The sequence below is a fragment of the Myxocyprinus asiaticus genome, chromosome 33 (assembly GCF_019703515.2).
Source record: "Myxocyprinus asiaticus isolate MX2 ecotype Aquarium Trade chromosome 33, UBuf_Myxa_2, whole genome shotgun sequence".
Taxonomy (NCBI): domain Eukaryota; kingdom Metazoa; phylum Chordata; class Actinopteri; order Cypriniformes; family Catostomidae; genus Myxocyprinus; species Myxocyprinus asiaticus.
The window spans coordinates 18,498,451-18,520,638 of record NC_059376.1 but is presented as its reverse complement, the minus strand read 5'-3'; the positions used below and the strand labels follow the sequence as shown (position 1 = coordinate 18,520,638).

Sequence of the window (22,188 nt, the reverse complement as noted above, 5' to 3'; positions counted from 1 at the left end):
CTCCGCTTCTGAGACTGGCAATCCAAGCATCTTGTCACGTGGCTTGCTATGCACGGCACCGCAGAGACTCCCAGCATGTGGAGGCTCATGCTACTCTCCACGATCCACGCACAAATTACCATGTGCTCCACTGAGAGCAAGAACCCCTAATCATGACCACGAGGAGGTTACCCCATGTGACTCTACCCTCCCTATCAACCGGGCCAATTTGGTTGCTTAGGATACCTGGCTGGAGTCACTCAGCATGCCCTGGATTTGAACTCGCGACTCCAGGGATGGTAGTCAGTGTCAATACTCACTGAGCTACCCAGGCCCCCAAGGCATCGCATTTTGAATTATCTTGACGATTGGTTGGTGTTAGCTCACTCAGAAACTTTGGCTGCCCAATATCGAGATGTCGTTCTCAGCCATTTGAGCAACCTAGGGCTGTGTGTAAACCTAGACAAGAGCATCCTGTTGAAAGGGAAACAGACTCTGTTTTTAGGTGTGCTGGAGCTGGACTCGCAGGCGATGCAGGCGTGCCTGTTTCCAGCTCGTGATCTGTCATTACGCCAGTGTCTGGTGATGTTCAGAGTGGTATGTGTTCTCCATGCGAGAGCATTTCACAGGCTTTTTGGGGCTTATGATTGTGGCATCCGCTGTCATTCACCTGGGCATGTTGCATGTGAGACCTTTTCAGTGCTGGATGAAATCCACAAAGGGACTTCAACTACTGACACATGTGCTTCATCCCTTCAGAGTGACGTGTGGGTGCTACCAAACTCTGCTGCCATGGAAATGGACCCGCTTTCTGATGTCGGGCATTCCATCGGGATAGGTGTGTTGATGCAAGATGATAATGACAGACGCCTCCTTTACAGGTTGGGGCACTGTACATGAAGGTCATCCAGCCTATGGAGTCTGGACGGGCCAGCGGCAATATTGGCACCTAAACTGACTGGAGATGCTCATGTGCTGCTGGCATTAAGGTTTTTCCTTCCGGAGATTTAGGACAATCATGTCCTCATCCGGTCGGACAACAGGATGGTGGTGTCCTACATCAATCGCCAGGGAGGGATGCGCTCTCATAACATGTTAAGGCTGGCACGTCGCATTCTTCTGTGGGCACGGGACAATGTACTATCTCTACAAGCCATAGTTGTTCCGGGCCGGTTGAACTTGGGGGCAGATCTCCTGTCATGACAATGGTCTGATGCCCAGAGAATGGACATTACATCCTCAGATTATGGAACAAATCTGGAGGAGGTTCGGCAGAGCGGAAGTGGACGTGGAGACATCGCATTGTACCCTCTGGTTTTCTCTCTTGCCCCCGGCACCACTGGGCATCGATGCGCTGACACATCAGTGGCTGAAAGTGCGTCTTTACATGTTTCCACTGATCAGTCTGCTGTATGCAGTTCTGCAGAGAGTTCGGGAGGATTGGGTTTAGCTTCTGTTAGTGGCGCCGAATTTGCCATCTCAAGTATGGTTTTCGACTCTGGACTCTCTCCTGGCACCTTGGGAGATTCCAGTCAGATCGAACATGTTGTCGCAGCATTTGGTACCCCCGGCCGAACTTGTAGAAGTTATGGGTGTGTCCCCTAAACGGGGTGCTCTTTTTAATGATGGGTTATCCCCCACTGTGTTCCATCACCGAGGAGGCTATATACGTTTAAGTGGTGTATTTTTCTTCTTGGTGTATAGCACGAAGTGAAAATCCAGTTCACTGCCCTGTCTGTACATTGCTGGAATTTTTGCAGGAACGTTTCAGGACCTTTTCATCCCGTCCGCGTTCTTTTATGGTATTTATCTGTTGTTTTAGAGGCACTATAGGGTGCTCTGTTCAAGCCCTTGACAACAGCTACTGTTAAGTTATTGACTCTCAAGACGGCACTGCTATTAGCATTGGCATCGTTTAAGAGAGTCTGTGATTTGCATGCCCTGTTGGTCAATCCTTTGTATATGGATTTTGTGCCAGGATGTTCAAAGTTTGTGTTAAGACCTCATTTGGGCTATTTTCCCAAGGTTATTTCTATGTCGTTTTGCTCACAGACCATTAATTTTCAGGCTTTCTCTCCTCCCCCATTTGAGTCGGAGGAGCATGAGGTTACATATGCTTTTCCCAGTTTGGGCGCTGCAAGTTTATATTGACCATACTAGCCAGTGGCGTAAGTCAGAACAGTTGTTTGTGTGCTTTTGTGGCCGCAACAGAGGTGTTTCTGTGTCCAAGAAAAGACTCTCTCATTGGCTTATTGATGCAATTTCGAGTGCTTATGAAGTGCACAGTTTACCTTTCGCCTTCAGGTATTCAAGCCCATTCTATGAGGAGCATGGCATCCTCATGGGCTTTGGCAAGAGGTGCGTCATTGTAGGACATTTGTATGGCGGCAGGGTGGTCCTCTCCGCATACATTTGTTAGATTTTATAATCTGGACGAAGGATTGACTCCTGCTTAAACAGTTTCTCTCTGATTGAACAGGAGTAAATTAATAATTCCTTTTTTATTCAGATGCTTTAGCTCACTTGTGCACCGCTATATGCTTGCCAAACGGGCTTAGACAGTTGGCAGCTACTGTTCACATGGCGTGAATGTATTCGTTCCCATAGCAATCATACGTAGCTCGAGGTCTCCAAAAGGGAACGTCTTGGTTACGTACGTATCCTTGGTTCCTTAAGGGGAACGAGTCGCTGTGTAGCTGACCATGCTCTAGCAGCTGCATAGGCTCGTGCCTTTTGCAGAAAATCTGACTCGATGGCACGAAAGCGAGTGCCTTTATGGAGCCTGTGACGGAGCTCCCTAGGGGGCGTCACTTATGTGCCATCAGCCAATAAATTGGCATGATTGTATAAGGGCTTCAGACCACATGACACTCGGATGGTGTCCCATAGCGATCATACGCAGCGTCTCATTCCCCTCAGGGAACCAAGGTTATGGACGTACAGTTGAAGTCAGAAGTTTACATACACTTAGGTAAATGTATTATGAAAAATTCATGTAAAAGCTTTAGCAAAAATACAAAATTCTCATTTCTGCTTTTAAACCCTTTGGTCAACTTGCCCCATAGACTTCCATTGAATTCCACTGTCAATAGAATTTAACCCAGAATATCCCTTTAATGAAAAACATGGACTTGATACCAAGAAAACCACTTATGAGTTGAATTTGGTGTTTCCTCCAGTTATAACCCTTACGATGGCCCCAATGAGCACCCTGAAGCTGAGCTCCCCCTGATGGCTGGGAAGTACTTATATGTTTATGGGACCATGGATGAGGACGGCTTCTATGAGGGTATGTCAGATTTCAGGACTACTCGTGTGAAAAAAACAGTGCCAGGATTTCAGAGTTGTTACAGTAAGTAAAATACAGGGTTCCCATGGTCATGGAAAACCTGGAAATATCATGGAATTTTAAAGATGTGGTTTCCAGAAAAGTCATAGAAATTAATAAAATCTTAAAAAGTCATGAAAAATTCATATAAATTACTGTACAGACATTTTTTTTCTATTTATGCTCTAAATGTTTAATTGACTAGAAATGGAACTTTATTTGTGCAGTCTCTAAAATTTCCTTATCAAGTAAACACAACCGACTGGAAATATAATGGGATAGTCGTGGCTATTTACTGGTCAAAAGAAAATTGAATGCTTTTGCATTTTAGAAGATGGGTAAATTGTTAAGTTTAGTCTTTGTCCACTCTGTTCCTTTGTCTTTTATCCAGGGGAGTTGTTGGATGGACAGCAGGGTCTTGTCCCGTCCAACTTTGTTGACTTTGTCCAGGATGAGGAGCTCCCCTCGGTTCCTCTCTCGGACCGCATAAAGGAACCGTCCTACCTCAACCACAGCCCTGCCTCTGTGCCGAGCAGCGCCGTTAGCACACTCAGCACGCTGCTGTCAGAGAAGCTGGATGCCCTGGGCTCGGGCACCGGGACGGGTACCAGCAGCAGCAGTGGGGTGAGCAGCCTGGGCATGAGCATGGGGCAGGGCATGGACTTTCTGAGACTGTGCAGCAATGGCACAGGCACACTGGACGTGAACATAGATGAGATTGGAGAAGATATCGTGCCTTACCCCCGCCGCATTACTTTGATCAAGCAGCTGGCCAAGAGCGTGATCATAAGCTGGGACCCTCCAGTGGTGTTGCCCGGATGGGCTCCCATCAGTGGTTACAATGTTCTGGTGGATCAAGAAGTGCGCATGAGCGTGCCCTTCTGTGGCCGCACCAAATCTCTAATCGAAAAACTGAACCTGGCCTCCTGCACACATCGCATCTCTATCCAAAGCATGACTGAACGGGGGCTCTCGGATCCAATGCGCTGCACACTGCTGGTGGGGAAGGATGTGGTGGTGGCACCCTACTACCTTCGTGTGGAAAACATTACGCAAGTATCAGCCGAACTCGCCTGGATGCCAAGCAACAGTAACTACAGCCACACAATCTTCCTAAATGATGTTGAGTATGATGTGGTGAAGCCCGGAGGGTACAAATACCAGTTCTACAATCTAAAGCCCATGACGGTGTATAAGATACGGGTTGTGGCCAGACCACATCAGGTGCCCTGGCAGCTGCCCCTCGAGCAGAGGGAAAAGAAGGAGGTGTCAGTGGAGTTCTGCACACAACCGGCTGGTGGGTCCTACACCTTACTGTCAGTTACTTCTGAGGACACACTCAATTTTACATGTTAAAGCTGAAGTTTAAGCAATGTAATTTCTGTGCCCCTAGTGTCTCCAAACTGAATTGCAAAAAGAATCATTGTTTTCAAACAGATTCCTGAAAACTCCCCCATCTTACATTGTTTGGACAAACAGATATTCCCACCCCAAACTCACACCATTGGTCGAGGCAGTTTTTCTGTGTTGGGCTGGACGGGCTGCTCAAACAGAGTAATGTTTTGATAGTGCCACAGAGTGACAGTGTTATTTTAGGTGAAATCAACCCACTAAAAGGCTTAATTATATTTGATGCTGCATATTAAAAGGATAGTTCACACAAAAATGAAGATTATCTCATCATTTACTCACCCTCATGCCTTCTCAGATGTGTATGACTTTCTTTCTTCTGCATGACACAAACAAAGAGTTTTAGAAGAATATTTCAGCTCTATAGGTCCACACAATGCAAGTGAATGGTGGCCAGAACTCAGAAGGTCCAAAAAAACACATAAAGGAAACATAGAAGTAATCTCTACGACTCCAGTGGTTAAATCCATGTCTTCAGAAGTGACATGATGTATGTGGGTGAGAAATAGATCAACATTTAAGTCCTTTTTTCCTATAAATTCTCCTCCATGCCCAATAGGTGGCGATATGCACGAAAATTGTGAATTGCCAAAAACATAAGAAGAATGTGGAAGTGAAAGTGGACATTTATAGTAAAAAAGGACTTGAATATTGACTTGCTTCTCACCCATACCTGTCATATCACTTCAGAATACATGGATTTAACCCTTTTGCACGTGATATTCTCCTGCACTGACAAGTCCTCCAGCGTGAGTTCTTTAATGTGCGCTTTAAAAACAAAAAAGTCACCGTACACTTTACAGCAGATGCACTGGAGGTCATATTATATATTATCAAACATATAATGTTTTTTTTTAGATGTTTATAGTGATTGATTATTATTGATAAGATTTCATTGCAAACACTATTGCTGGGTATGCGTGGCACCATATTGTTTACATTGCAATGCAGCATGGGATTCTGGGATTGACAACCATTTTTACTTACATGTGTGAGACTTGAAATGTCCCGTTCATATAGCAGAATAAAGTAGGAGTTTGAATGCTGTATGTATGAACAAACAACTGAAGTCACATCCATATTCTAATAGTTGTAACCATAGTGACAGTGACTAAAAGATGACGACGTCCATAACACCGGCATGTCTTATCACAATTGCTGCCACATTATTAAATACGTAAATGAATCCAGTCAAGGTGCGAGTTCATCCATCAGATCATAATTATCCGACTGCGACTTTGAATGCTTTTTAACCGCGTGCAGAGCATAGTGGAGCTTTTGTGTCATGTGGCTTGTGCCCATGAGCAGCCGGTGGAGTAGAACGGCTGAATCTTCGGATGACACGCAGCTCTTTTCTCCGTCTCTGTGAATTAACTAGTTGTCTAGTACGGTTCTGTTCACACAGCACAGGTTTGCAGAGAATGCGGTTGTGAGACCTGAAAATTTGCAGGTGTCAATTTAGTTATAGAATGCGGTTGTCACACCTGCAAATAACCGTCCTGTGTGTGAATGCAACCGTATTAAGCACTCAAAACAGTTCTGACAACCATATTCTGCTGCTGTGTGAACATGGCCATTGAAGCATAGACGGTTCTAAAAAAAAAGAAGTGGCGAGAATGAGTGACAGATGGAGGGATAAGGCTCAAGTGGACAGACTTATATATTCTTTGTTTGACGTCAGAAAACATCACTGCAGTGCTGCATTAAAACTGTCAGCTCTGACGGTAACATCTTTATACTTTTATTTAGTGATTATTTGAATGTTTGTAACAAAAAATAAAGATATTGTGATGTTAAAAAAAAAATATTATTTGAGCAGCTGATTCATTATGACAACCACTTCAGTAGTTCTCTGCTGGTAAACAGCAGCACGAATGCAGATCGCACCTGTTTGATTGTATGCGTCTGGGCCCAGCCTAGTGTAATCACACCGGTTTGATTGTATGTGTGAAAGGGTTAGCCATTGGAGTCATATGGATTACTTTTATGCTGCCTTTATATGATTTTTGGACCTTCAAAGTTCTGGCCACCATTCACTTGCACTGTATGGACCTGCAGAGCTGAGATATTCTTTTAAAAGTCTTCATTTGTGTTCTTCAGAAGAAAAAAAAGTCACACATCTGGGATGGCATGAGGGTGAGTAGATGATGAGGGTGTTGCTAGGTGGTTTCTTGGGAATTTTGGGTGCTACAGTAGGTGGTTGGGGGGAAAGCCCGCCCCTAGTCTCTGGTATATTTTTTTTTTATTGATCACTTAAAAAGTGGTAGTTTACCTTAGCAAGCACCAGTAGTTCATGAAAAACAAATAATAAAAGAATAGTATAGAATATGAAGAATATAAAGAATTAATAAAACAATACATGTATAAAAAAGTACAAAATTGAGGCTGTGTAGATTACCCATAAACTTGAATAAATGATGTTTGTCTGGTCAAAACAAGGGAGCTTATGGAGAAATATAATAATTGTTATTAAAAAAATTATTATGACTATTGTTGTTGTTTTGTTGTAGCTGGTTGATAGTTGTGATTTGTGTGAAGTCATTAGAGTGATTAGTGCTTTCTCTGGTGAACTTGGAGCCTGTTAAATTTAAGTAATTCTTCTCTAGTCAGTTGTACTTTTCAAAAGTGCAGATTTGTGTGCACCAAGAAGTAATGAGGAGAATTCAGTGTGCCATATGGCTAACCTAGAGTCCAGTCAATGTCCCTTATACTGCATAAGACGTGCTATAACTAAAAACTTTTTTTTATGATACTTTAATCACAGTTTACTTGTGAATAGTTAACTGTACTTAAACTGAGTTCACTTTACATGAGCCAAATAAGCTTGTTTATTTGCAGTAGAAAAAGCATGCATACCAATTGTCTTAAAACCCTAAGTATGGTCAATTAATTACATTTTGCAGGGTTGAGTCATCCATTTATTAGTTCAGTTTGGAGTAAAAAGACTGTACATTTTAAATGACTATATCTGCTAAAAGTTTATTTTGTCAACTTTTTAGCAGTACACTAGCATATAGATGACCTCAAAGCTAACAAACGTGGACTAAAACCCACAAAAATCCAATTTCAATTTCACAGGTTCTTTAAAGCTATGTTAAATGCTATAGCTCAATTCATCCCTCTCTTGCTAAAGGAAGTGATTGTAGAGTTTAGATTACCATAATGAGCTCTTTACCCTAGAGAGACTCTAGACAAACATATGCAGCCTTCATTAAAAAACAAAACCTCAATGGCAAGTTAGTGTGTAAACGAGGAACTGTTAACTCTGGTTTTCACACACCTATTACGTATGCATCTACCTGAGATGTTGATCAACCGAGTTTCGTTTAGCTTTTCTTCATCTCAATGCTATTCCCAATGGACCCCGAGGATGGCATGTTTACCAGAGACGAAAGAGAGCAGGGAATGAGTGCACAGGAAATGAATGAATATGTGATGAATGGAAATAGGGCATTTGCCGCAGTAGGGTGACTAAAGATGAAAAGCGAAAGAATCAGAGAGGATATGAGAAAGGGTGGGGGGGTCAGTGGGGGATGCCCGGAATTCTGCTTTTAAGGGAGTCCTCACTCTTTTTTTCCTCTCCCACTAATTTCGCATTTGCACACAGGTACGGTATACACAAACACATTCCAGTGCCTTATGCCAAGAAGCAAAACTGATGTGCATTTGTAGTAGGGTTTGCACGAATACTCATTTTTACTTGTCGACCACTCATCCAGTAAAGAAGTCGACTAGTTGGCAGGTCAATGTTTACCTTATGTGAATGACTCCAGGGCTGTAATCACTGTCAGTATTCAGAATAGTGATTGAGCCATATGGTTTTTTCAATGGCCGATCCCTGAACTTTTACATTTGGCTCCAACTAATCTTGAATATTTGGGAACATCCGTGAATGACTCACAACACTGCATGCAGCATCAATGGTGTGGCTTTGCAGTGGTCCATGCTGTTACTGGCAAGTCCAAATGAGTATGAGTAGAGAGAATGTACATAGGTGAGATGATGCGGGTAAAAAATGCAACTGCAGATATAACAAATACCAGATGCGGCTTGCATTGTCATAAATGGTGCAAAAAAAAATAATTCTCTCTCGCATGTTGTTTCTGTCAGCCTTTCGTCGATTAGTTAGTGACCACAAGGGCGGTTTGCAAGAAATCAGAATCGGAATAAGCTTTATTGCCAAGTAAGCTTACACATAAAATAAATTTGTCTAGGTGACAGAAGCTTCCAGTGCACAAACAATACAACAACAAGACAGAGATAATAATAATAAAAAATTGAATAAAAATGGAAGTATATATAGAAATACACAATAAAACTTTACTAATTTACTAAAGAAAAATTTCAGGCTGCTACAGTGAGACGGTGTTTGTGAACAGAGCGATTTTAAATACAGCAACCGCAACTGAATCCATGTGATCTATGACTAGTAGACACAGACCCAACGCATCAACAAGTGGCAGACTTAATCGGTTGGTCGACTAGTCAGTACAACCCCTTAGTATGAGGATGGTTTCAGTACGGTAAATGCCAGCTCTTTCTTCCCTCTGATCCTGAGCAGCCATTGTCCAGGGAGGAAATGAAATGCCATCAGCAATAAAATGGTCCCCTGCAGTGCTGTGGCCCTCAGCAGACTCCACATGATTAAAAGCAAGAGAAAAAAATTTCAGTTGTAATTTTTAATTGATATTCTTAATAGATATAGAACGTTAATTAAGGGAAGGCCGCACATGATGGAACGGTCCTGCTCGCCGATTATTGAATTTCCACCACAGTGGAGTGCATACCTCAGGACATCTTGACGTTGCGAGATAAATGAACCCTCAGTCTAGTCTAGTGCACATCGTGTTCTCTTCCTACACACTGTGCAATATGTATAGAGCATGAATGGTCCTGTTAACAATGTAAACCCATCTCTTGGTTTCCCTGTGGACTACCAGCAGGGGTTTTTATTACATGATGCCCATCTGCAGGCATTTAGCCATACAGCGGTGGTCTCAAATGAAGGACTGATCAGATAAGACAGCCTTTGAGCTGTTTTCAATTACAGAGCATTGATCCAGTTCCTCTTGATCAGCTTTACAAATTATATGATCCACTTTTAGCTTGACTGTCACGTGCCCCTGACACCTCTGCCTGTTCTCAGTGCTCCTCTGATCCACAGAAGCACTCTGTGGGCTTGGTTCTGGTAGGGGTGGGCATTGATTAAGTGTTAACGCAGATGATCTGTCATGTGACGGCTGAAGAGGTCATCAGTGTGGATTAGTGAGATCCATCGCAGAGGAGAGCAGGATCAACTCTGTGACGGGACTTCTTGCTCTCTCTAACACCAGGCTATGATATTTACTGTATATATCTTCAAAAGTTGGTGTTTTAGGATCTTAGAAAGTGAAAACTATGATGCCAACACCTCTCAAACACAATTAAATGCTGTTGTAATGCAGCTGTTTAAAAGCTAATGCTTTCCTATTACTTGTTAGCTAATTTAAGAACAAACACTCTTGCTTTTCCACCATCGAGCTGAACAGTTCTGAGCAAGGTGAGGAACGGTTCCAGTAGCATTTTCACATCAGCACGGTTCAGCACAGTACAATTAAAAACCGTTCTCAGCCTGGATTTCTCAGTATGGTTAGCTAACTGAGCTCAACCCTCCTGGTGATTTTATGATGATGGTTTAAAGGTGCACTCAGTAATTTTTTCTCCATTAAAAACGTTTTACTCCTAAAGAACTTAATTGTCATTTTGAAACGTATGTATAAAATCTTGACTACTCACATGAGATAAGGACTCTAGTCATATCAGTGACCTTATAAAAGCTATTTTATTATACATGGGGCAGGGGCATCCTCATGGGGGCTGCCATTTTAGAATCACATGACCAGCTGAATACTACTCGCTTAATCTTAGTAACCGTCTTGTTATTGGACACTTTCACTCTTGGATGAAATCATTCATGGCTGATAGAGAACAGTGAATTTTTACAATGGCATCTGTAACAGAAAACTACTGATTTTTAATGATGCTGCATCCACACCACGTGGTGTCACTGTAAGTCCAAGATGACACAAACAAAAAGTTACTGGGTGTACTATTCTGTGTGTACGTGTCTGGTGGCTTACACAACCCCTCAACAAATAATGATAAACCTCTCGCCTTTTCCTCTTTCCTTTTTTTTTTTTTTTTGCGACATGGGCCGTGTCTTTCTTGTGCTGTAGTAGAGTAAAAAACAGGGAAAAAAATCTTTCTTAAAAACTCATCCTCCGTAGCACACTCAGTCCAATGCTTACCTCTCACGCCATCGCCAAATTATGTATTTGTTATGCACTATACATTCTTATCCTGATTTCTCAGCACCACAGTGGAAAAAGAAGCTGTAACCGTGCCAACTGGCGTTACAATCGTAACGAAACGGCACAATTCCGCATTGAGGATGGTTCGACCCGATGATGAAAAAACGGCTATTGTTTTACATTTTTTAAAGGGTTAGTTTTCCTAAAAATGAAAAATCTGTCATCATTTACTCACCCTCGTGTTATTCCAAACCAGTAAAACTTTCTTTGTTCTGTAGAACACACAAAAAAAAGATATTTTGCAGAATCTCTGAGCTGCTCTTTTCCATACAGTATTTGAGGATGGTGATTCATGCCGCAAAACACCATTAAACAACCACAAAAGTAGTCTATAGTGATGTCGAACATCTGGCTCATGTTTTAAACTCAAAGTTTTGAGTTTACCACAAGCGTAAATTATATTTGTGAGCTATGGTGAACGGGAAGATTTTCAGCAAATAACAATTAAATTTTAGTCTGTTCCTCACACAAAGCTAATGTATGACTTCAGAAGACTTGCATTGCAAAATAGTGCACTAGTCATATGTATGGTACTTAAAGGGTGCTTTTTTTGTCCTTTTTGGAGCTTGATAATATAACTCGCCAGCCACTCTCATTGTATCAAAAAAAGCAGCTTAAACTGGTAGGAAATGTACCCAGTAGGAACATATATATGTCAGAAATGTGAAAATCCTATAAAATCACAAATCCTCTATTCCTGCTTTTCTCTCTCTAGCTCTCTCTTTTCTCCATTCACTCCAGCAGTGTTATGTAAAACAGCTGAAATGAGAAATGCACATTGCATGCTTTAGTTTCTAAGATGGTGCAGTTACATTGCTGGCAGCCACATATAACACTCAGTATGATTAAGACGAATCTGCCCGCATAAACTCAGACTGCTGACATAAGCAAATACAGTGTGATATGGCCAGCTGGCATCCCTTACAGCGGTTAAATGTGCACGCGAACACACCCCCACACACATTTACATGTCCATTACACATGCATAATATTTTTATACACAAGCATGCACATGTTTCTGAAAGCAAACTGCTTGTCACAAGACACCCATGACATGACGGTAATGCACTGCATTTTTGGGTGAACTATCCCTGAACTATAACTAAATTTGTTTGAATCATGATACCATGTAGCTAATGAACTTATGAATTTTGTTTCTTTATTCTGTCTTTTCATGTGTTCTTTGTATTTTTGCAGGTCCTCCTTTACCTCCTCAGGATGTGAAAGTTCAGTTGGGCCAGACTCCTGGAGTCTTGCAGATCCGATGGAAACCCCCTCTCCTTACTCCTACTGGCACTTCCAATGGAGCCAGTGTTATTGGCTACATGGTCTGCACTAAAGGTCAAAAGGTAAAGAGATTATGTTGGATCAAACATCCATCATACATCCATTAAAAATTAAAGTTCTGTCATCATTTAATAATTTTATTTATCATACATTTGCAGTGAAATTCTTCTTTTTTTCACATATCCCAACTAAGCTGGGGTCAGAGTGCAGGGTCAGCCATGATACAGTGCCTGTGGAGCAGATAGGGTCAAGGGCCTTGCTCAGGGGCCCAACAGTGGCATCTTGGCAGTGCCGGGTCTTGAACCTCAATCTTCCAATCAGTAACCCAGAGCCTTAACTGCTGAGCCACCACTGCCCCATTACTTACTCACCATTATTTTGTTCCAAATCCATATGACTTTCTTTCTTTTTAGGTAGAATGTTAGCCTCAGTTACCATTCACTTTCGTTGTATCTTTTTTATCCATACAACGAAAGTAAATGGTGACTGAGGTTACATTCTGTTTAATGTCTCCTTTTGTGGTTCATGGCAGCATGAAAGTCATACAGGTTTGCAACAACATGTAGTTAAGTGATGACAGACTTTTCAAATGATCCCTTTAATTATTGAAACTGCTAATAGAGCCACAGGACTGTTCCAAACATGTTATGCTAGTGAGGTATTGAGACACTAGTCTTTTCCAGATTTGTGCAAGTAAGAAGACAAAATACTGATTTTCATTTTGCTCACTGGCGCCATCTGGTGACCACTTGTGTAATTGGATAGCCAATGTTGTCCTAGTGTGCAGTGTTATATAATGCATGGGTTTATGTAAGGCATTTTGTCAAAAACATATTTTGAGATTACATTAAACAATGACTGTGAGACAAAATTGTGAAAGTGTTTTTCTTATTGGTGGCTGGTTTTATGTGCACATCACCTCAAATTGTTGTACCTTTTTTATTATTTCACTTTATCATACATAAATACAAACACTCATACATACAGTGGGGATCAAAAGTCCACATTAAAAATGTTGGATTCAAAATCTAATTTAGACTTCGTCATAAAGGAGTTGTAGGTTTAAATAAAAAATTAAAACACTAAAATTATTACAAATAAATGTCGATTCTGCACTATTTCTAGGTCACTAATCAAAATAAGCAAATTTGCATCATTGACCATGTTAACTGCTGTGTACGGAAAGTCAGATTTCCTTGCTCCCATTGAAGCACACAAGATGCTCTTTGGAACCTTCTCAAATCATGCTAAATAGCACGAATCACAAGGTTTAGCAAAATCTTGTGGAGTCCATGCCAGCTGAAGTGCATGTTGTCTTTAAAGCAAAACGGACATACCAAATACTAAAAAATTCTGAAATCCATGTTAGTTTTCTCAAATTTTTATGCTGATAATACTTTGTAATAGAAAAAAACTGTATTAAATTAGAAAAAAAAAAAGCTAAATAGAAGCATTCTTTTGACTCTTGACTAGTCCACCCTACAGTATTTGTACTTTTTATGTATGTATTTTTTTTTTAATAAACTAACATATATAATTAATAATTTTTTTTTAATAATTTTCTTTATTTATCACACATTATACATTTGCACATATACAGTGAAAATCTTCTTTTTCACATATCCCAGCTAGGCTGGGGTCAGAGTGCAGGGTCAGCCATGATATGGCGCCCCTGGAGCAGATAGGGTTAAGGGCCTTGCTCAAGGGCCCAACAGTGGCATCTTGGCAGTGCTGGGGCTTGAACCCCCAACCTTCTGATCAGTAACCCAGAGCCTTAACTGCTGAGCTACCACTGCCCTTGCCCTAACATTAACAAAGATTAATAAATACTGTAAAAAATATACTGGTCACTGATAGTTCATGATACTTAATGCATTTACTGATGTTAACATATGGTACCTTATTGTAAAGTGTTGCTATTTGTGATGATGTTTGTGTCTGGTTTTCAGATAGCCGAGATCATGTACCCCACAGCAGATTTCGTTACTGTGGAACTGAACCGTATCCAGTGTCTAGAAGCGCAAGAGGTCGTCGTGAGGACAATATCAGCACAAGGAGAGTCTCAGGACTCTCCCGTGGCCACCATTCCACACAGTTTCCTTGTGCCACACCCTCACCACCAGCCTCACCCTCCACCTCATCCCCAACCTCATTCTCAGACGCACCCGCCCCCTTACCCCCAAGCCTACCCACCAACCCATCCGCAACCACACGTCCAACCCCAGCCACCCCATCCTCACACTCAACCCCCAACTTCTCACCCTCACCCACAGCAGCACATGCATCCCTCACCCTCCCCGTATCCCATGTCTAAACCCAAACTCCTACCAAGTGCCAGAGACCCCCATGCCAAAGAGCCAGAGATGGGCAGGCGACTGGGGCAGCCCTGGGAGCCACACCCCCGAGCCGCATCACCCCTACCGCCCCCTACACACCCGAGGCACACACTGGAGCCCCCTCACATAGAGGGCCGGCGCTCACCCTCCCCTCAGAGGATCCTGCCTCAACCTCAGGGAGCACCCATTCCTAACACAGTGGCTCGTGCAATGGCCCGGCAGGCAGCGCAGAGGAACTCCCCAAACAACAAGGTGAGTACAGGGAACATGTACGGTACAGTCCCAAGCTAGACTCTAGTAGGCAATTTACATTTATTCAATTAGCAGATGCTGTTGTCTAAAGTGACTTACAAATGAGGAATACAACAGAAGCAATTCATCCTAAGGAGGCAGCAGTAAGAGAAGTGCAATAATACAAAGTTGCAACTTGCTCAGAGAAGCACAAATAAAGAGGAAGGCAAGAGACAGTGGTATTTATTAATATTATTATTTAAGAAGTTGAAAGAAGACTGAAGATTGCAGTAGTAGGATTGGGTCGAGTGCTCGTGAAAAAGATGCGTCTTAAGATTTAGTTGTTTTTTTTTAAGGTGGCTAGAGAATCGGCTGCTCATCTGGAGTTTGGCAGGTCGTTCCACCAGCGAGGATCAGTTGAAGTGAAGGTCAGGGAAATAGATTTTGTGCCTCAGTGAGATCCATGAGGTGCCGTTAACCCACTGATCATAAATGTCTGGAGGGCACGAAGACTTGAAGTAGTGTGTGTAGATATGGGGTACGGAGTCAGCTGTTGTTTTGTAAGTGAACTTCAATGTCTTGAGCTTGAGGCGAGCAACTATTTGCACCCAGAGCAGTTCGATGAAAAGAGGCATTACGTGCACTCTCCTGGGCTCGTTGAATACCAATGCTGCTGCATTCTGGATAATTGCAGATGTTTGACTGTACGTGCAGGAACTCCTGCCAGAAGAGCATTGCAGTAGTCCAGTCTAGATATAACAAAAGCCTGGACAAGGAGTTGTCTACTCTGCTCAGATAGGAAGGGTCTGATATTTCTAATGTTATGCAGAGCAAATCTGCATGATCAGGTTCCTCTTGCGATGTGGTCTGTAAAGTTCAACTGTTCGTCAAACACAACCTCAAGATTTCTGGCTTTCCTTGATGGTGTAATTGTTGACAAGTCTTGTTGAATGTTGAAGTTAAGTTAAATGGTAAAGTTAATTATCCCAGCCTGCCTAAAGGCATTGATTTGTTGGGACTGAGATGGGAAATGAGGACTGGGAAGGCTGAGATAAGTTAATTAACAAGACATCAGTTTATCATGGAGAGTGGTACCTAGTAGGGTGTTTCTTCAACTTTGGGCACTTTTAGCACTGTGGACTTCTATATAGTAAAGTCTTGTTAAAACATTTTTTAAAACTCTCTTTTTTATTATTTGTCTTCTAACAATGTCCAGCAGTATATGCACATGCAGCACAGGAGATTTGCCATTTTTGTCATTTTTTCATGAAAATCACGTAAAGTCATAAAAATTCCCTCCACAGTGTCATTTCCACCACATCTCAAATTCTGCATTGTGTTTGATAGAATTCTGTGGTGGTAATTAGTGATGGAAATGACATTTATAATGTTTTTTAAATAAAATGTATGACTCCTTTGTCTTCCAAAGGCTAATTTCATAGATAACATTGGACGTATCCTAATTACACACAGTTAAATAATATTTTCTGACTTTTTGCATTCTTTGGCAAAATTACAGCTCGACTGGAAATGATGCACAGTAAAAATACTCTGCTCACAAGTCTCTGCTCAAAATTTACCTTGAATTTTATTTGTTTTCTTCCAATTTCCATATCCATTTTTGTAGATTTGGTTAACAAGTACACTAACTTTTGAAAAAATGTATTGGGACAAAATTGTTTGATGTGGTGGAAATGACACCACAACTGTGGGAAAGTTGATAGATCATGAAAATTGATAGATCATTTTCTCACAATAATTGTTGAAATGGTTTATGTTTATTTCACTCATTGTAGATTATGGTAGTTTTAAACATGCAATCATTTTTATTTTTATCATGGATTTTCATAGTTTAATATGTATTTCATAGTTCATATACTTCAGAGTGAATCAGGATATTCAACGTGAAAAAATCTAGGACGGGACTTGATTTTATCGATTGGGAATTCATTAAATTGTGAAAAGTGGGATTTGCAAACCAGAATGGAGCCAGAACTGAATGCAATGAACCATTGACAAAGATGTCAACAGAGTTTAAAACTGCTACAACACTTTTGTTAATCAGCCAAGCGAACATGATTATCAGCTGATAGCTCAAAACGTCCAGACTCTTGCTCGCGTTATGCATTATGGAATTATGTATGTAACAGTTGTGATATGTATTAGGTGGAGAGGAGGAACATCTTCAGCGAGAGGGGTAGTGCTCTGCACTCGCTAAACTCAGACGAGGAAGAGGATGGGTATGATACCCCCCACACCAGACGAAGAGGAGCTTCTGTGGACGAATTTCTCAGAGGTTCGGAGCTGGGCAGACCCGTGAGTCTTAAGAACAACCATCTTCTCAACTTTCAAGTGCTGTTTCAGCTCTTTTATTATATAAAGAAATATTATGACCTTACATAAGCTAATTTATCCTTTGTTTCCTATATTTTCTCCTGTCCATTGTTTTCATTTTATGCTGTGTTGCTTTTTGCTGATTACTCCCTGGTTTCTCATTGTTTTATATTATGAATATCTCTCTGTCTCTGTTCCTCTTTCTCGACAGCATCATCACTACAGCCACAGTGAGGAGTACTGCACTGATAGCAGTCGGGGCTCAGACCTGTCTGACATCATGGAGGAGGATGAGGAGGAGTTGTACTCTGAGATGCAGCTGGAGGAAGGGCGGCGACGCAGCATTAACTCACACAACACGCTTAAGGTATGGAACAGACACCCTACGGGCCGCCGTCTGTCTTGGGCTTGGGCCACAGGGCCACAGGCTAGTGGCTGGGACAGACACAGGGGGATGGAGTATGCCGTGGTCTGTAGGGGTCCTCCCAGGAGTTGGTACTAGATGGTTTGGTGCTTGTATATAGTAGTCTATAGGATCTATTTTGGTTATAAAAGAATATCAGCTAAATTAAAGTGGTTTTTAGAGGTGTTTTTTAAAGTGACAAAGTGAATTATGTTATTTTGTTTTGAATATTACTAGGTCTTGTTTTTGTTTTGTGTGTGATTGGGATTTAACCCTCATGTTCTGTTGATATTGACTTTACTTTCTTTATCCAGACCCTAATGATTCTTTTATTTATTTTTATTTTTTTAATAATAGTAATTACCCTAATAATTTCCTCTTCAAATCTTTGGATATATTCCTCTGGTTTAATCTAAACCCATTCGAAGAGTTATTATTAAAACTTTAACTCTTTGTTTTACCACAAAGTAGACATATGCTTTTCGGAAATGTGACTGTTTTCCAATATAGTATCTTTGCTTCTGTTTGGGGTCAATTTGACCCAAGAAAAATCACTGTGTAGAAAAATGCAATACAACAAATCCAAAAAGACATTCATCAGTACTATATTTTTGCAGTGTGTGCACTAATCAGAAAATCCAAGCATGGTAAAATTCATTGAATTTATTCATTTTATGCCTCAGGTCTCTGAGACCCCATACGGAAGTCATGTAGCATTTTTCATGGAGGATGTGTAATCAGTCCTATCAGGTTGAAATTTTCATAATCAGTTCTCATAAGATTAGGAAAAGTCATGAAGTATCAACCTCATATTTCAATGTTAATTGTGTTTTTTTAAGAAGTTACAAGGTCCTTTGAGTCTCTCATACCCCAAACCAGAACATGAGGGTTAAAAATGGGGGTGTTAGACCTCTGGTGTTGCACACAAAGCTTTAGCATCTTTGAAAGCTGATCTTAGTGGCAGGATCTGAACAGGTCACCCCATCCTCAGTCTCTCCTGGGTCCTAAAGGCGAGTCACTTAGCATTACCATACTTCGACATCATCCAGTCATTTAGCCAGCTTTGTATAAGCCTGTCCAGTCATACAAAGCTGAATATATGTGAATGGCTTAATCTTAGACTGCACATGCATTGCATGAGTAAAAGATTTGATATGCTTTTATGCTTTACAGATGTTGCAAACTGTGTTTTTTAGTTTTAGGTATTGCATCACTGTAGCCTCGTAGATTTAGTTCTGGACTACTCTATTACATCTAGCAAAACTGGCTCTTGTTACTTTCAGAGTTAACTGTGTTTATACACACATAATTTAGAGGATTATTTAAAAGATTTGATTGATGAGCATAGATTAATTGCATTTGACAATCACATACAGTATCTGAAGATGTACTAAATTGTGAAATTTTTTGTTATGCCTAAAGTGTTTACCTCAATATAAACCATGGTTTTATTTCTGTGTGATTATTAATAAATAAACACCAAGGTTTTTGTGTACGTACTGTATAAGAATGACATACATTTAACCTGTTGAAAGTGGAATAATAGCCGTCAGCTGAAATGCACATCATTCCAAGGGCATTTTGGGAATCTCATTTAAGTGAAGTCTGCTTAAATGAAACTATTAGTCTCTTTTGGTTTTGTTTGTCTCATGGTTACACTTCTGTTAAATTTGACTTTTCTAAGTGTAAGTAAATATATGTCTCTTCATGAAAAATGTCTAACATTGTTAAGATTTGCCTGTTTCTTTAAATATATATATATATATATATATATATATATATATATATATATATATATATATATAGCTCTGGAAAAAATTAAGAGACCACTGCAAGTTTCTCTGGATTTATTATTTATAGGTATGTGTTGAGTAAAATGAACATTTTTGTTTTATTCTATAAAGTACTGACAACATTTCTCCCAAATTCCAAATAAAAATATTGTCATTTAGAGCATTTATTTTTTGAAAAAACAAAAAAAATGTTCAAAATAACAAAAAAGATGCAGTGTTTTCAGACCTCGAATAACGCAAAGAAAACAAGTTCATATTCATTTTTAAACAACACAATATTAATGTTCCCGAACTCTGAGGATTGGTTTTTCCAGCAGGACAACGCTCCATGCCACACAGCCAGGTCAATCAAGGTGTGGATGGAGGACCACCGGATCAAGGCCAGCCCAATCTTCAGACCTGAACCCCACTGAAAACCTCTGGAATGTGATCAAGAGGAAGATGGGTGGCCACAAGCCATCAAACAAAGCCGAGCTGCTTGAATTTTTGCGCCATGAGTGGCATAAAGTCACTAACAGCAGTGTGAAAGACTGGTAGAGAGAATGCCAAGACGCATATAAGCTGTGATTGAAAATCAGGGTTATTCACCAAAATATTGATTTTTGAACTCTTCCTAAGTTAAAACATTAGTATTGTGTTGTTTAAAAATGAATATGAACTTGTTTTCTTTGCATTATTCGAGGCCTGAAAACACTGCATCTCATCACTGACAATGTTTTTATTTGGAATTTGGGAGAAATGTTGTCAGTACTTTATATAATAAAACAAAAATGTTCATTTTACACAAACACATACCTATAAATAGTAAATCCAGAGAATGTTTTTTTTTTGTTTTTTTTTTGCAGTTGTCTCTTTTTTTTTTTTTTTTTTTTTTAGAGCTATATATATATATATATATATATATATATATATATATATATATATATATATATATATATATATATATATATAGTGCTGTGAAAAAGTATTTGGCACCATCCTGATTTCTTCTGTTTTGTGTATATCTCATACTAAATTGTTTCAAAAATTTAAACAAAAACAAAGGCAATCTGAGTAAACACAAAATACAGTTTTTAAATGATAGTATTATTTATTGAAGCAAAAAAGTTATCCAATAACAACTGGGCCTGTGTGAAAAGTATTTAACCCCTTAGTTACTAAATCCCCAAATCTATGAAACTGCATTCATAATGGGGATCAGCTGGACTAGACACACCCAGGCCTGATTACTGCCAACCCTGTTCAATCAAATCAGCACCTAAATATAACTTTTTCAGCAGCATGAAGTTGGCTATAAGGTCATACCCAGTAGCACAATATGCCAAGGTCAAAAGAAATTCCAGAAACGATGAGGAAAAAGGTGATTGAAATACATCAGTCTGAGAAGGGATACAAAGCTATTTCAAAGGCTCTGGGACTCCAAAGAACCACAGTGAAAGCCATTATCTCCCAATGGAGAACACTTGGCACAGTAATGAACCTTCCCAGAAGTGGCCGACCTTCCAAAATTCCTCCAAGAGCTCAGCGACAACTCATCCAGGAAATAAAAAAAATCCAAGGACAACATCCAAGGAACTGCAGGCCTCTCTCGCATCAATAAAGGTCACTGTTCATGATTCCACTATCAGAAAGACACTGGCCAAAAATGCCATCCATGGAAGAGTGGCAAGGCGAAAACCACTGCTAACCCAGAAGAACATTAAGGCTTGTCTGATTAGTCGAAAGTGGAACTGACAGGGGTCCTGTTACATCAGAATTCTACAAAAAGAACATCATACCTACGGTCAAGCATGGTGGTGGTAGTGTGATGGTGTGGGAATGCTCTGCAGCTTTAGGGCCAGGGCGACTTTCAATAACTGAGGGAAACATGTATTCTGCTCTCTACCAGAAAATCCTAAAGGAGAACGTCCAGTCATCAGTCCATGAGTTGAAGCTCAAGTGCAACTGGATTATGTAGCAAGACAATGATCCGAAGCATAGGAGTAAGTCCACCTCTGAATGGCTCAAAAGAAGAAAAATGAAAGTTTTGGAGTAGCCTAGTGAAAGTCCTGAATTGAACTGGAATGAGATGCCAGTGTGGCTGAACTAAAGCAGTTCTGCATAGAAGAGTGGGCCAAAATTCCACCACAGCGTTGTGAAAGACTGATCTCCAGTTATCGGAAGAGTTTGGTTGCAGTTGTTGCTTATAGGTGGCACAACCAGCTGTTACGTTTAAGGGGCAGTTAGTTTTTCACATCGGTGATATAGGTGTTGGATAATTCTTTTGCTTTAATAAAAAAGGTATCTATTTGAAAACTTTATTTTGTGTTTACTCAGGTTGCCTTTGTTTTATGTTATATCTCGTTCAGGTGAGGGCGTGGTCGAGCACCCATCTGGGGAGAGAGAAAGCGGTAAGGACATCCACCTGAAATGAATTGTGACTAAATACCATTTCTATGTTCACAGTGAGAGTCGGGGGAGATAAAAGATGGCCCAGTCCACAGAAAGGGGAGAGAGATACAGATACACTCACGTGGAGTGTGGAAACCGGCTCCCGCTTCCTCCTTATCCCGGGTTTCGGCACCAGTGTAACAAATGTTCGTATTTGGATCAAAGGAGGAAGCGGGAGCCGGTTTCCACAGTCCACGTGTGTCAGGGTTTATTATCAAATAAAACAGAAATCGCTTTTCAGCGTACACTCAAACAAAGGTATGCTTTCCAGCTTAAACTCAAAACACTCTGGTAACAGACACAAAGT

General features: G+C 40.6%; 1 protein-coding gene across 1 annotated transcript in view; it reads left to right on the top strand.

Annotated features, from left to right (window-relative positions):
* LOC127424128 (RIMS-binding protein 2-like) overlaps positions 1-22,188 on the top strand; it is a 163,399-nt gene that overhangs the window by 123,885 nt on the left and 17,326 nt on the right. The window contains exons 13-18 of the mRNA XM_051669049.1: positions 3,159-3,268; positions 3,699-4,604; positions 12,265-12,416; positions 14,304-14,942; positions 17,088-17,237; positions 17,467-17,622. Of these exons, the coding sequence (XP_051525009.1) occupies positions 3,159-3,268; positions 3,699-4,604; positions 12,265-12,416; positions 14,304-14,942; positions 17,088-17,237; positions 17,467-17,622 (2,113 nt within the window). The remainder of the gene's footprint in view (positions 1-3,158; positions 3,269-3,698; positions 4,605-12,264; positions 12,417-14,303; positions 14,943-17,087; positions 17,238-17,466; positions 17,623-22,188) is intronic.